Source organism: Malus domestica, chromosome 02 (assembly GCF_042453785.1).
Source record: "Malus domestica chromosome 02, GDT2T_hap1".
In the NCBI taxonomy this organism is placed as follows: Eukaryota; Viridiplantae; Streptophyta; class Magnoliopsida; order Rosales; family Rosaceae; genus Malus; species Malus domestica.
This window is the reverse complement of record NC_091662.1, coordinates 32078652-32095096: the sequence shown is the minus strand read 5'-3', so window position 1 is coordinate 32095096 and position 16445 is coordinate 32078652. Positions and strand designations below refer to the sequence as shown.

General features: G+C 35.9%; 1 protein-coding gene across 1 annotated transcript; it reads left to right on the top strand.

Annotated features, from left to right (window-relative positions):
• The first annotated feature begins 763 nt into the window (after positions 1-763).
• Positions 764-15932, top strand: LOC103409048 (DNA gyrase subunit A, chloroplastic/mitochondrial). Its single transcript, XM_029095098.2, has 27 exons — positions 764-1393; positions 1516-1585; positions 1679-1744; positions 2912-3013; positions 3568-3612; positions 3700-3798; positions 3952-4038; positions 4806-4876; positions 5327-5435; positions 5541-5603; positions 5754-5819; positions 5998-6086; positions 7094-7142; positions 8338-8424; positions 8693-8786; positions 9625-9695; positions 9790-9879; positions 10405-10530; positions 10659-10816; positions 12159-12240; positions 12343-12507; positions 12594-12695; positions 14041-14177; positions 14748-14868; positions 14969-15023; positions 15111-15210; positions 15388-15932. Exons 1-27 carry the CDS (start codon positions 972-974, stop codon positions 15500-15502), a joined length of 2841 nt encoding a protein of 946 aa, XP_028950931.1. The 5' UTR covers positions 764-971; the 3' UTR covers positions 15503-15932.
• The last annotated feature ends 513 nt before the right edge of the window (positions 15933-16445 follow it).

The following is a 16445-nucleotide window of genomic DNA, read 5'->3' as shown; positions in this document are numbered from 1 at the left end:
TTACTATTGCATAGAAACCCGATCACCCATCCAATAGGTGAATTGGGTTTGGTTAAAGTATTATTAACCTGATTGAAACCCACCTATTCAAATGTCAACACTTTTTTTTTTGTGAACAAAAAATATTATCTATATTAAGGGGAGGGGTGGACTTATTCTCATAATGAGTTAGTAATAATATGGCTCAAATTCGTCTTTGGCGATAATTGAACCTAAGACCTCTCGCTTACAAGTGAAGAGGAATACGACTAGACCGTAGTACTAAGTGACAAATGTCAACACTTTTTAAACATACATTATATTAGATAGATGTGTACATAAAATTAAATAGTTATTAAACACATTTGTTTATGTATACTTTATTTAACCATAAAATTAAGATATTATGTAACAAGTAGTGATTTTACAAAACCAAATTCACATGATTTAAAGTCTAGTATGACATGAATTTTGGAATATTTGTCACTCATACTCACATTAAAAATTAGAAACAAAACAATTAATTCTAACTCGTGAAACTCACCAACTCAATCCGCCTGAGTGATTTGGGTGGTTAGGTTGGTTGTCCATTTTCTTGAGTAAAAATGAGTTTCAACGATGATAATCCGAATTTATTGAATTGGCCAACGAGTTGAGGTTGGTTATCCGTTTTCTTGAGTAAAAATGAGTTTCAACGATGATATCCGAATTTATTGAATTGACCAATGAGTTGAGGTCTCAATTGACCAATCCAACTGATGCTTACCGTCAAATCGACGGTTATAGTAACAAGTAAACATTGAGCAAAGGAATGCTATGTATTAACCTAAAACTTTTCCGGCCAGAATGTCACGTGAGTGCTTCCCAGTCGAAACCCCATCCATCTTGGCGCGCAACCACCCTCGAAATTCCAAAGCAATTCGCAAAGCCAGGGTTTTAGTTTCCAATCTTAAAACTCCAAAACCCCAAATGGCGCTTTCTGCCCTATCTCTATGAAACCCTCAGTCTCCCTCCACCCTCCTACCATGGCCCTAGCTTCCAGTCTCCGCTTGTCTTCCTCCATCCTCCGCTACCGCCTCGCCGCCCCGCTCAACCCGACCCGACTCTCCGGTCTCCGCCACAACCTCTCGGAGCTCCGCTTCCTTTCAGCATCATCCTCCCGCACCAGGACCCGCGTCCGCCCAATTAAAGCGAGGCTCCTTGACGAACCCCAAAAGGAGGACCCCGGTGAGGCGCAAGATGGGAACGGGAGTGTGCTGGTCAAGGACACAAGCGAGAATAGCGAAAGAATTGTCCGCGTTGAGCTCCACAAGGAGGCCACTGAAGCCTACATGGCATACGCTATGTCTGTCCTGCTCGGCCGCGCCCTGCCCGATGTTCGTGACGGTTTGAAGCCCGTGCACCGCCGGATTTTGTAAGTGATGTTTGATTATACATTGTTTGGTTGCTGAGAGAAGCTGTAGGAATGCAATGCACGAATTATTAGTCAGAGACTCAGATTGATGCCTCATATTCTACATTTCTCTCTAACCACAGGTATGCAATGCACGAATTAGGGATTGTATCGCGGAAACCGTTCAAGAAATGTGCTAGAGTTGTTGGAGAGGTTAATAATACTACGACACTTTTTGTTTCTTTTATTTGAAGCCCCAGTATCTTTACATTTACACTTAACATGTATCATCACGCTTTAATGCAGGTTCTAGGAAAATTCCATCCCCATGGAGACACTGCCGTGTATGATTCCTTGGTGCGAATGGCTCAGGTAACTATAGCATTTCCTATTAACCAACAAGTGAATACATTTCTAAAGTTAAGGTGGAAATGTTAGTTGTAGATGTACAAAATACCGCAACTTATGTTCTCTCTCTCTTTTTTTGGTAGCCTCCTTGAGCCTTGTAGTGTTTCATTTTTCTCATTTATTACAAATTTTGATTTTCTCAACTTTAGGAGTTAGTTTCTGTAGAACTATTCTGAAACGTTCGAATGGGTTCTTTCTTCATTTGGGTCTTCGTGTGCCTGTCATGTTTTTTTTTTAAGATGTCTTTCTGGATGACATTGGAAGTTTATTGAAAAGTGTAATCACAACAGTTGTTGAGAAACCACTTTGCCCAACATTTGGGGAAAAGATGATTTGGAGAATTATAGTGAAGTGGGGATGGAGGTGTTATGGGGAAAAAGTCAGATTTTGGTCCTCACTTTTGGCTTCTGTGTCATTGAGTTTTGTTCTATGCCATTTTATTATGTAATTGCATGGAAAGCAGGCTTGCAATTTGTAGTTTTGGGGATCTGATTATGAGAGAAAGTGTACTGTTTCCTTTGACGTTCAGGTTCTGTTGACGTGTTGTTTTGGTGGATTATCTGTCCAGTGGACATTATTTTGTTTTTTTAAATTTTAAAAGAGTTTTCTTCCCTCTTGACCATTTACACTAAATTGGAAGGGTGCAGTGCCTTGTTCAATCTTAGTTTCTTCATATAGATGTAGCTCTGTGGGTTATTTTTCTTTCTGCTCTTGGTGGATTTTTTATGAAAAAGTTTTTCCTTACCAACAAACTTGCGCGTCTTTGGTATTTATGGCTGGAAAGAAAAAGAGCTTTTGACGGTAGAGTAATCAATCTGGAGAACAGAAGCTCAACATCATTGGTAACTCTTTGAATGTACAAGAAAGGCTACACCATCCTTTGCTGCTTCTTTTGATTTTCTCTCTTTATGTATATTAATTTCTGTATCCTAGTACACTTGGGAATGTCCCCTTAATGTCATTACAGCAAAATGCCATTACTTAAGGAAACCTCGTTTCCCGTAATTCCAGCTTCTGGATTCTGCTGAATTTGCTGAATTCTTTAGTTTTCTTTTTCTTTGCTGAATTCTGATGTTATCGAATTTTAATTAGTTAGTTCAAGTGTTCTGATTTCTTTAATAATATTTCCAGGATTTCTCCTTACGATTCCCACTAATCCAAGGGCATGGGAATTTTGGTTCTATTGATGCTGATCCTGCAGCTGCTATGCGTTACACGGAATGCAGATTGGAAGTATGTTCATATGTTGTAGTTACCTTGAACACCATATTGGTCCTGACATGCTATTCTTATATTTAGGATATCGAAATAAATATTAAGATCCTTATCATACATGTTTACTCCAGCAATCGGTCAACCTCTCTCTCTCTCTCTCTCTCTCTGTGTCCTTCCCCTCCCCCTCTCCCTCTGATATGCATGTCAATTATAATGATTCTGTGATAATTTTTTAGTGTTTTAAAAGTTAAAAGATCTTGATCCAGAGTGTTAACTTTATGTCCATTGGATAGTGGCAGAGTGTGAACATGTTGCATTGTGCTGGAGTCCGGATACGTATTCAAGCAGTTTGTGAACCATTATTCAAAAGCATTTTTTTTTTCGTTTTTGCTTTTTCCATGACCAGAGTGTTAATCTTTATTAAAAGTTGTTATTAAGGCCCTAAAAAAATCTGTTTTTGATAACTATTAAAGTAAAGTTATGACATGATATTGTAGTAGGCATGCTGATATTTACGGTGCATTACTTGTTCAATAAGTCCCCTTTTTCTTTCATATGCTTTATTTTTGCAGGCACTGACAGAAGCAATGCTGTTGGCAGATTTAGATCAAAATACGGTAAGATCCATTCATTATCTAGTCATACAGCTAATATACTTGCATCATTAATATGTTTGTGTGCACAATGTGATTAATGTGGTACAGGTTGATTTTACTCCAAATTTTGATAATTCACAAAAAGAGCCATCAGTTTTACCTGCTCGACTTCCAACTTTATTACTGAATGGTGCTTCTGGGATTGCGGTAATTTTTTTAAGATTTCATTGTCCTTCATAATCAAAAGCTGCTGCCTCTGTTTTGTTCTTGTTCTTCTTCAGTGATTGTGTGTGTGTATATATTATATATATATATATATATATATATATTATTCACACATATGGGTATATATATTTTCAGGTTGGCATGGCAACCAACATTCCTCCACATAATCTTGGGGAATTGGTAGATGTTCTTAGCGTGTTAATTCACAATCCAGAAGCTACGGTAAGTGGTTAAAGGTTTTTTTTTTTTTTTTTTTTTTCATATATGTTTAGGTATATTACAGTTATTCTTTTGAAAAGTAGAAGTTCTGTTGTACATTAAATTTTCAATTGGTTAATAGTGCATGTTGATAATACTTGTAAATATGTGTTGTATCCTTCAAATGACTATCACAACGTATTGTTGGGGAAAAAACTTTCATTGTAAACAATAAAATTTAGTCCGTTAACGAAACCCAACTGAATGTAACAGAGCTTGACCTCCTCTTCTTTTATCTCCAGTCGCATTGTTGTTTCTATCTTTTTCTCACACAGTGGCAGCTCTTATTCCACTGACACCGTTGAGGATATACTTTCATCCTATATCTGTGCTAGAACCCTTGTTCTGTCAAACAAACTTTTAACACATTTTCCATTCAAAACTACATCTATTGATTTGTAGAAATGCAGCAATTACAAATATAACCATGGGCTACAATGGGTTTTGATATCTTTCGGATTGCTCTTGAAGTTGAGCCATCCTTTAGGAAGATTTGAAACTTTGATATTAAAGCATCTCGCTTATTGTGCCATACGATTTAACGTTTAAGTATGACTACCTTTCCTTATCACTTTTCTTCATAGAAGTAAGAGGCTTCATTGGGCATATTCTGAACCCTCGATTGAACTAAAAAGAACTTTTATTCTATTTCTCTTTTCTTTTTGTGGTTTCTTTATTTTCCCTTTCATTTTGCCTTTTGAATTTTTGACGTTTTGTTTTCCCTGTGGTAGTTGCAAGAATTACTAGAATACATGCCAGGACCAGATTTTCCAACTGGAGGACTGATTATGGGCAACCTTGGGTAAGTGGGAACTAGTTATAGTTTGCAATTAGAAACATGGTCTATTCTAATATGCACAGATGAGATATGGATAGCATCCTCCTTTTAATAGCTCTTTCCTTGGTTTTTACTAGTTTTTATCATTTTCAACGTTTTCGCTTGAATAGTTTGTTTCTACAGGGATGCGGTAAAATTCAATGTGGTGATGGGAAGTGGTGATAACAGATATGCCTTATATTACACACTTGCTGCTATTTTCATGGGGCTATATTACTATGTTTGTAGTTGACAGTTTTATTACATTTGTCTGAACAACATAGAGAAGAATAGTGCACCTACTGTGATTGAAGATATCAAATAAGTTTATGAGAGAAATATAGGAATGCCATGGTGATATAATTATCCCTTTTTCTTAGCCGACTGCTTCCTTATGCATTCATTAATTTTTTAATATATGCTCATTTCTTCAAGAATCTTGGACGCATATCGAACTGGAAAAGGACGTATTGTTGTAAGAGGGAAAACTGATGTTGAATTGCTTGATTCTAAAACAAAGAGAAATGCAATTATCATAAAAGAGGTAACTATCTTGGTCGTATTGTATAGTTTGCATTAAATATGCATATCCTTAGTTTTATCAAAGAGTTACTTATTTTATGGATTTTCTGCTCTGCGAATAAATTAGATCCCTTACCAAACCAACAAAGCAGCTCTTGTGGAGAAGATAGCTGAACTTGTGGAAAATAAGGTGACATTCTTGCAAGAAGCAAACGATCATTAAAAAGTGCATTCTTCACTTAAAGTAATAAGATCATACACTGTTGTTAATTGTCATCACTTTTTTGTTCCTTTCATGTTTCCCTTTTCTTTAATTATTTTTTCTTTTTTCTCCCTTCAGATTTTGGAAGGCATAAGTGATATTAGGGATGAAAGTGATCGTTCTGGAATGCGTGTGGTCATTGAGGTATGAAATTTGTTTTATGCCGTATGCTGCTCTGTGTAGCTTGTAGCTTTTAAATACAAACATGCCGAAGAACTCACATACTATGGGAAATTTAGTTTGTAAAATGGTATGCAGTTCTTGTCAAATACTAAAAAATTATTCTGCAATTGATTGTGATCTGTTTCCATCCTCTTTTCAGCTTAAGCGAGGATCTGACCCATCAATTGTTCTAAATAATCTCTATCGCCTCACATCTCTTCAATGCAGTTTTAGTTGTAACATGGTGGGGTGAGTGATATCTTTCTCAATAACCATGAATATAGGTCGAGAGTTGAGATTTCTGGTTCTTGGTTCTTGACTGGTGTATACATTTTTTTTCCCTATACAGCTCTAGCCGGCTTTTTGAGCTAAAATTGAAACTTGATATTTTGCCTTGAAAGTGAATATTATTTCTCAAATGTTATGACTTCAAGGAACCAAGATATATGGTTGGAACTCCTACTTGTATACTAATTTCGTAACGAAAATGAAATTAGTCTATAGTTGTTGGATTATGTTATTTCAGTTAAAGCTAGTAAAACAAATATCTCAATTGTTGGTAGTGGTTTACAAGGCTGTCTGATCAAATGAAACACAGAGCCATGATTTTCAAGGCTCAGAGCCTTATGGGTTCTCATTGTATTTATTTCAACGTTGTTGGGACTTGGGATACCTTGAAGGCAAATTTGATGAAAGCCATTGTAATGTCCACAAGGATGGGGTGATAAATGCAACAACCAACTAAAGCAAAGTGAGAAAGGTTCAATGAGAAGTAATGAGTTTAGGTTATTAAGTTTGGTTTCTGTATGAAACGCTGTATAAAGGAATGGTAGATACAATCGGACAAAAACAAGGTAATTAATTCTGTGAAGTTGTGGAATACTTGTTGACCATGCTTGCATCAGATGGCTGAAAACTGCCATTAGTTCTTCATTGTAAACCAGAAATATCAGTGAAATACTGTCAATATTTTCGATTTTTATGTCGTGGTCTATCTTTGGAATTGACATCATATATACATGTATCATTGGGAAGTTGTTTAGAACCAAAGTGGTGAAATGTCCAATGTAACCTTTATTGCAATGTCACACAATATATTTAATAAAGAATCCCATGGGCTGAATTTGTTCCTTCGAAATGAATCTGGTGTTCCTGAACTTTGGTTTCCTCTTTCTGAAAATTGCATTGAATTTTTCCTGCTCACGTGATTCATCACAATACTTGGATTTTCATTTAGTATTTTTTACGATTCACAGTATTCATAATGGGCAACCTAAGCAGATGGGTCTAAAGGAATTGCTGCAGGTACCTATGTTTGATCTCTATAGTATGGATGCCCAACACCTGTTCTATCTTTTCACACATGCATATATTATTATCATAGGAAATAGAATGCTTAAGCAAAAGTTTTCTTCAAAATTTCTCTTCGAAAACTTGACTGTTGTTTGGTTTATTGTGGGTAAATTCTTTTAAATTTTTTTTTTGCTGGATTCCTTTTCCCCCTTAAGAATTCATGTCTTACTTAGTGCTAATTGGGCTGATGTTGGTTCATTAGTTGATGCTTTATAGTTGAATTTATTTTGGTTTTATGGTTTTACACTGAGGGCATGTTTACTTAACGGAAATCGAAAAATGGATGAATAGGAGAGCATAAAAATAGAAGAAGTAAGGAAAGAGAATCAAATCAACTAGCCCTTCCTAGTTGATTTAATTCCTTATTTTTAGGTATTTGATTATGAATTTTAAGGAAAAACTTGCATTTTTCCGATTCCTTACATGTAAGTAAACACAGGGGAAAATTAAGGAGTGAAATGATTCCCTTACCCATATTTAGGTAAACGCAGGTAACTCAAGAATCAAAGTGATTCAAATTCCTATTCCTCATAAGTAAATTCTTTCTAAAGTGTAGTGGACTTCATACATAGTAGGGAAATAAACTCTTTCTAAAGTGTAGTTGACTTCAATACATAGTAGGGTGGGCTGGTTTCGACAAACTATACTTACATTAAGGGCAAACTTCTTCAAAATTCAGAAATATTTCACTTGGACGGTTAGGTAGTTCAGATTCTTGAGGCTCCTGGTTTAAGTGTTATTTGCCATTTAGTTCCCCTGCCCCTATTATAAGTCTAGTCACCACAGCAGTCATTGGGAAATTTAGATGTCTGATTTGATAGATAATTTTGCAGGGATTTTATTTAACTTCTTGGATAAATTTTTCTTAACTCAAACCTATCTTGTTACTGTTTTAATTTTATTCTTTTTGGTTCTAAAGCATGCAACTAATGGTTGATATTTGGTTCATCACTCCTAATTTGGCTCATCACTCCTAATTTGGCTCATCACTCCTAAGTATTGATGATTAATTTATTTTCAATCATTGTCTTATAGAGATTATCATATTCTAGCATTAAATTATTGGTAGTTGCCTTGATACAAGGTTCTCAATTTCTTAAATGTTGAGGCTGTGATCAATATTACTTTGTTTATTAAATGTTGACAGGCATTCTTAGACTTCAGATGCTCTGTTGTCGAGAGACGAGCTAAGTTCAAACTTTCACAAGCACAGGACAGAAGACATATTGTTGAGGTATGCTAGTCATTTTCCTAATTCTAATGAATTATATTCTTAAGTTGTCATAATTATAATATAGAGATTTGTGGACATCCATGTATGTGGTTGGATCTGTTCTCTAAACCACAGGTGAGAACTTGGAGAAGACTTCATTCTTTTTCCCATTGCATTTCATATTATTCTAGCTTGTGTTTATGCACTGCTGTGTTATCGTGACTCCAATTTGATATATCCATACTACACTGCAGACTCATCGTTCATATGTATGTTTTTGTTGAAATAGGGCATTGTTGTGGGCCTTGATAATTTGGATTCAGTAATTCGTATACTAAGGGAAGCTTCAAGCAATGCAGTTGCATCAGCTGGTTTAAGGACTGGTAAGCTCCTCTATGTTTTTGGGTTTTTTCTTATCTTCAACTTAAGTAGATAAGTTATGCTTGAAAAGAACTGAGACATTGTATTCCATCATTGTCATTAAACTTCCGTTTTTCTGGATATATAATTTTTTGTGCTGTTTATGTTCTCTTGATTCGGTTTTGAGACTTCCCTTTGCTAACATAATTTTTTGGCACTTATTTGGGGTTTAGTGCAACAAAAGTTATGGACACTGATGGTTTAATCAGTCAGAACCATTCAGTGAGCTTTTATTTTTGTCAAATTTGGTTTTTAGGGGTAAGGTTTCATTAGTGCCTCACTTAGCGAGGCTTTTTATGAAATAGGCTAGAATTCCAATTCAGTAACAGTTAATCTAATCATGTTTTTCAATTATTTCACATTTCCTTGATGTCCTGGATTTGGAATTTAGTTTCTTTGACATTTGGAGTTCTATCATCTCTGGAATGCGAACTTTATATTCAGTCCATAACCTGATATGTTATTTTATTTTTTTATCAAATGGATATCTTAGCTTGATCAACTGTGTAAAATCTGCTTCCCAAGCTGAAGCCACAAAATCCTAGGTCACAATCCATTGCCAATTGATTTTGGGTTGGATGTGCTAATTTTAAAAGTGCATAATAATTTGTGAAGCCATATATATGTCTAGCTGCAATATATGTCACCTTACACCTTAGCTGGTTCCTGAGTTTCCTTATTGTCACCAACGGTGAAATTTTTTTCAGTTTGTTTTCATATCATTTACTTAATTGTGATGGCTGTTATTCAGCAGTAGGTGTGGGCCAAAGCACTAATATTCTCTCGTATTCTCTTTTACAGAGTTCAGTCTTTCTGAGAAACAAGCTGAGGCCATATTAGATATTAGTCTAAGAAGAATTACCCAGCTTGAGGTGCATAATAGTCTTGCCATTCAATTGCATTGTTTGGTTGCTTAATGAGAGGCATTGCTCCTTAATTTTGTATCCTGTTCTTCATATTGTGCAGAGGAAAAAATTTGTAAATGAAAGTGAATCGTTAAAGGAGCAAATTTCAAAATTAGAAGAACTATTGTCAAGCAAGAAATCCATGTTACAGGTAAAAATCTAATTCCAATTGGTTGCGTGTATTGCAAAGGTGCAAGTGCATTTTCCAGTTATATAGTACGGGGATTGTATTGATTTTCCTCTTATTTGCTAGCCCTACCTCTGCCTAATTAGGGTAAGGTTATAGCCCAGTTGGACTCATCTTGGATTTGGTGTTATAGTTAATAAGTATTACATATATACTTTTTTGTTGAAGTGTTCACACCTTTTGCACGTTTTTTAGCTCTACGAAATAAATTCATGTATTATAGACAATCATATAATATGTACGATGAACTTTTTTCTTCTGTATAATCATTGGTGCATAGGCTGTCTTTGTATCTTTTTCACTTCTAGATATTATTTTCTCTACCCTTGTTTAGAAATGGTTTTAAGTGATCTTAAGCTATCCTAGTTTATAGGGAAGATATTTTATTTGTCCCATTATTATGAAACATTCTGTACTAAGGGAAACATTTATGAGATATTTAGGGTTCAGATTGAATTACAATGCATTTTCTTTTTTTCTTTTAATTAGTTGATTGAACAAGAAGCAAACGAGTTAAAAAGCAAGTTTTCCAGTCCGAGGCGTTCAGTGCTGGAGGACAGTGATGGTGGCCACGTTGATGACATAGATGTTATTCCTAATGAAGAAATGCTTTTGGTAAATGCTAATATCATCTTTTTCATGGAATTACATTTTGGCCGTTTTTCCAAAGAAAATATAAAATTAAATAAACCATTTGTACTTCTTGTTTCTTTCTTCAAATTTTCTTTGCATATAATTTTCAGGCCTTCAGTGAAAAGGGCTATGTTAAGCGGATGAAACCTAACACTTTCAATCTTCAAAATAGAGGAACCATTGGTAAATCTGTTGGGAAATTGAGGGTAAACGATGCAATGTCAGACTTTATTGTTTGTCGCGCACATGATCATGTTCTATACTTCAGGTACTTCTCTCCCTAACTTGGTCTAATGATTTGAAGAATTAACATTTGGAACTCTATGTATGTACTCGAGGACTTATAAAGTGGTACTTAGTATCGTAATGTGGTGCACTCTTGCACTTTTTGTGCTGATGTTGAAAAAATAATATTTCCTTTGCTATAAAGTGGTATTTGGAGAAGGAGAACTAGATCCAATGATTTAAAAGGCGAAGGCAAATCCAAGGCATTTGATGGATAGCCTCACCTAGGCAATATCCTCGAGGCGTGAGAGAGAGACTGAGAGAGATGAGTTTGAGCTTTATAAGAACCCTGCCCAAAACAACGTTGTTTTGGGCTTGGGCAGTGTTTGTTTTTAAAAAGAATCAAACGCTCAGGTGGCACCTCGACAACTCCTAGACGAGCATATAGCCCACTCCTGCTTGGCAGAGGTGTTTTCTTGATAGCCCTGCCCAAAAAGGGCCTTGGCTACTCTCAATACTAGTTTTTTAAAACATTGACTAGATCCAATACTTGTATCATTACCAATGTTACTTATCACAATGGTAAGTTCACATCATTCAACATGATGAGACACTATAAGACCCTATAATCTTTGTTGTTCCAACTGGAATTTTCTTCACTGCCACCAAGTGGAATTTTCTTCATGCGTATGAATTTTCTTCACTGCCACCGCATAGGAACTTAGGTACTATGCATGTGAAACATACTTAAACTGCATACTGATCTCATCCCATGAATTATTCATCAACATGTGGTTTGGTGTATGGATTAGTTCCTTGTATGGTTATATCAGGGGCATCATGATGTGCCCCTGTGCATCTACTTGTTCACTGTCGTCGCATAGGATGTTGGATGATAAAAACAGTAATGATTTTCACAGGCTTCCAACTTGTTCTGTATGCATTTACTAATTATAGCCTACTTTATGCGGAACCCCAGAAAATATCAAGTTGTTGAAAACATATTGATAAATCATCAATGGACAATCAATAAATGTAGATTTGATATTCTGTAATGTTAATTGCTTATACTGGTGCATGTAAGGGTGTCACTTGGCTGAAATCTTTTCTTTATAGATTGTTGCATTTGATTTGGGAGCTCCTAATCCTAAAAGACTGCAAACCTAGTTCTTGGAGTCATGCTCTATGGCCTGCCCATTGAAAGTTAACAAGGAATCTTCTGTTTTACTTTTACTATGAGTGGACATTTCCATCTGGTTCCAGTATTAGAATTGTGATACATTTCAAATTTGTTTGTTTGATTTTATCTAGATTTTACTTCTAACTTCCTTGCATCCCATGTCTTTGATTTTGGTGATGGATGACTTACAAAAGTTGTTTTGCAGTGATAGAGGAACAGTTTACTCTGGTCGTGCGTATAAAATTCCTGAATGCACCCGCACAGCTGCTGGGACGCCATTGGTTCAGGTAATTTACCCTTTCTCCTTGGCTTTTACTAATCAGTCACCCTTTTCTTGACATTCTATTAAAAGTTACTTATGATTGTCATTGTTTTTACACTGGAGCCAGATCTTAGCACTGTCGGATGGCGAAAGGATTACTTCTGTTATTCCTGTGAGTGAATTTGCTGAAGATCAATTTCTACTTATGCTTACAGTAAATGGCTACATAAAGAAGGTCTCTTTGAGTTCTTTTTCGTCAATCAGGTCAACAGGAATCATAGCAATCCAATTGGTTTGTCCTCTTTCTCCGATTTAGTCTTGATTACTGGTCATCCATAAAATTTTCTTTTGGCTCACAGCTCATCATTTATGTGACAGGTTCCTGGTGATGAACTAAAATGGGTTCGTTGCTGTACAAATGATGACCTTGTAGCAATGGCTTCTCAGAATGGAATGGTCATCTTAAGTTCCTCTGGTATTGTAAGTATACAGCAATTTCCTTCTCGTTCATACATTCATTTGCAGTTCAAACCTCTATGACATTTTTCAACTTTTACAACTACTACTAAAACTATTAATACTATTTTTGTTATTACTAGCACTACTACAACTATTTTCTTTCTCCTCTCTGAGGAGGCACTGTAGTTATTCATGACCATTGAAAGAAGATCATTTTATTATTTAAGTCCAGAACTTATTTCTGATCAGTGTTTGCCTGAAACATGATTTGCCACATTGCAACAGCAAGAATCGGAGCTTGCAAAACTGCTAATTTTTATTTTATTTTTTATGCAAAACTGCTTTGTATAAGGTGGTGTAAGCGTACTAACAATATGGTTAATTTACACTACTTTAAAATAAGTTTGGATATGATATGATAGGGTAATGTTAAGTAAGGATATGATAGGGTAATGTTAAGTAAGATTCATCATATCATATAATCATATAGAAAGAAAGTTACAGGAAGAAATATGAGGATATACATGCGATTCCAATAGAGTTCTGAAAAAAAGTTACCTATGATTGATTTTGTTTTCTTGTTCACATATTAATATCGTTAAATCAATTCCTGTAGTTTGTTTGTATGTACAGAAAGCATTGATTGATACAAAAGACCGCAGAAGTGGAGTGCAATTTGGAAAGTTTATGTGCTTAACAAAATTGTATATATTTTGAAAGTAATAAAATAAAATTCTTGACCAAAAAAGAAGTACCTAAATGATTTCAATGATAGCATGTTGTAAATAGTTTCTAGAAGACTTATGCGGGTCATACTGATGCTACTTCTGAGATCCTAGTAAAAATCTCTGTTTAAAAGCTGTTTTCATGTGAGTCATGCTTATGCTACTTTCAAGAGATGCAAGTAAACCAATGTCCCTATGATTAATTCTAGATGCATCTGGATCATGATTACCTTTGATCTAAGTCATCCTTCTGTTATGTCAATGCGCTTTATAGTATATAACAGTTGAATTTGGAGCTTTATAGTTTATAGCAGTTTTTGGAGTTCGGTTGTCTTATCAGTGTTTTAATTTTTTAGATAGCCTTCATGGATAGCTTTTTATCATTTTTTCGTTATACCGGATGACAAGTGATGCCAAGGGCTGTGCCGTTACTGTTGCTTAGTTCAAATATAGGTTAGGGAAGTTGTAAGAGTTTTTTATCTGGGGAATTTATCATCTTGTCTAATGTGACTAGTACATGGCTAGTACTATCTGTGCTCCAATCCGTGGTCATTCAACAGAAAATTTATCTAACATTGATGTAAAAATCCCTGAAGGATACTTTTACTTACCATTTTGCATCTTTTCATGTTCTGTACCAGATTCGAGCACAAGGGAGAAACACTAGGGGTGCTGTGGCCATGAGACTTAGAGAGGGGGATAAGATGGCTAGCGTGGACATTATACCAGCAGCTATGTGGAAAGACTTGGAGAGGGTGTCTGAAGCTCCCCAAGACGCGTAATTTTCTTTAGAAATAAAATTGAGTTGTTTCTAGCTTGTTATTAACTAATTGTTGATCAGCGTGATACTTGACTTTAGGGGGGGTTAGCTTGACCGACCAAAACCTAGTAATAAAATTTTCCTGGATGTTTGGGTTCCACCAATCTGAGTGGCTTCTCATTTAATCAAGAAAAGGGAGAGAATGTTGACAGTTTTGGGCAATCTGTAGTTAGAAAGTGGAAGTGATGGTGGGATTGAAGGCAAGTTAGATTAAGAAATAAAATAAACCAAATTTAGGGTAGGGGTTGATAAACAAACAATCGGAGGTAGAGTCATTCGACACGAGTAGGTCATTTGTACTATAGACCTACTAGTGGGCTAATTACCGAGAACCAATAGTTTAAATTCAGCAAACAAATGGCTGGAGGGAGGTTAAAAATAGCATGGGTTAAAGCTGTAACCAATGATATAATTACCATGACCTAATGGTGAGTTGACCCTAGTTATTGGAATCAATAATTCTCCAGAGCAGTGTAACCAGAATTATCTGATATGTTAATCTTATGTTTTGTGTTTATTTTTCTACAGTACTAGAAGTCTGAAGGGCCCGTGGTTGTTATTTGTGTCTGAGAGTGGATATGGAAAGCGTGTTCCCTTAAGTAGATTTCACTCCTCCCGGTTGAATAGGGTTGGTCTGATAGGTTACAAGGTATGCATATAAAAAAAAAAAAATTCTTTGTTGAAAGCTTTGTGATCTGTTCTTCGTCTTCAGCTTTTGGGCTCATTCCTTTTTCCCTGCTCTTTAATAGTTTGCCTTAGAGGATCGCTTGGCAGCAGTTTTTGTGGTCGGGTTCTCTGTGGCAGGTGATGTTTGTAAATTACTTTTTAGTCTATACTCTGATGGCTACGAGTGTTCTCTGGAGCCGTTTTAACTTGAATGTAAATTAACAGAAGATGGAGAAAGCGATGAACAAGTGGTTCTTGTAAGCCAAAGTGGCACAGTCAACAGAATTAAGGTGCGGGATATTTCAATACAGTCCCGCTATGCAAGGTAAACTTCAATTTTGGTATTTTATTTCCTTATGGTCGGAAATTTAAATTTAAATACGATGGAACAATAGGATTTGCATATTTGGTGTTAAAAAGTCAAATCCTTATTCTCTCTTATTGTGGCCGTGGTTGAATCATGCCAGTATTACATACTTCATATCGATATACATGTTTTCAGGGGAGTTATTTTGATGCGGCTAGATCATGCTGGAAAGATTCAGTCCGCTTCGTTAATCTCAGCAACGGACGAGGAGCCTGAGGAGGTAGAAGTTGAAGCTGCCGTACATGGCTAACTGTTAATCTTAACAAGTGGATAGCTCTTAGCAATAGGAGGATCAACTTGTAGCGCCAACCCTTGTTTTTGTTTTGGCCGGTGTTGGGGCGCTAATCAATCGTTCTGTTCTGGCCGGTTTTGTGGCGCTAATCAATCGTCTTGTGTTGGCCGGTGTTGTGGCGCTAATATGTATGTACAGGTAAGCTAAACCACAAATTTGGTGACCGGATTCTACCGAGAAGGGTGACCGTTTGTACCGCTAAACCCTAAGGTTTCTCCACGGTGGTAATGTATATCGGTCATTTGGTAAGGGTGTCCTTGCTTAACCTACCCTTTTTACTATTTTCAGATATCAAATTTTACCCGAGTGGTAAATGACAATATTACCCTAGGGTAAAATGGTTAACAAATACATGAGATTAAGGAAACCAAACCCACCTTGAGAAATACATCATATGGCCCTAAAATTAGAGATTAGCGAGTGACTTACTTGGAACGGATTCACTATCATTATGATGTTTCCGTTGAACAATGTTTTAACATATGTGAGTTTTTCTCTATATGGTAATGTTTATTGAAGGATGAGACTAAAAAGAGTGAGAATCATTTCTCTTTTTATATTGCGACACCAAGATTGAATACACAAAATACAACCTTTGTCAGATTTGGAGATCGGAAACCAAAATCTCCAGCCAGCCTGCTGAAACATGATCCATGATCAGATTGAATTTTGAGCGAATCTAACACGACCCAACAGTTGCCCTATTTTGATGGAAATTTTGCCGCAAAAAATGTGCTCGTGATTATTTGAACAAAACGATTTGTTAAAACAAGAAGAGAGTAATGTATGACAAACAACCATCTGATGTTATCAACTGATAATTTAGGCCATGCTATTTATACAAAACATCAAGAATCTTTCTAGTCACAATAACTTGTAAGAAGTTGTTAATTTTCTCCTA

What these genes read in the sequence shown, in the direction of transcription:
- LOC103409048 (XM_029095098.2), top strand. Translation starts at nt 972, where the DNA reads ATGAAACCCTCAGTCTCCCTCCACCCTCCTACCATGGCCCTAGCTTCC. An exon ending in GCAAGAAATCCATGTTACAG is followed by an intron (nt 9,880 to 10,404) that starts GTAAAAATCTAA and finishes TCTTTTAATTAG; the next exon opens with TTGATTGAACAAGAAGCAAA. An exon ending in ATACAGTCCCGCTATGCAAG is followed by an intron (nt 15,211 to 15,387) that starts GTAAACTTCAAT and finishes ACATGTTTTCAG; the next exon opens with GGGAGTTATTTTGATGCGGC.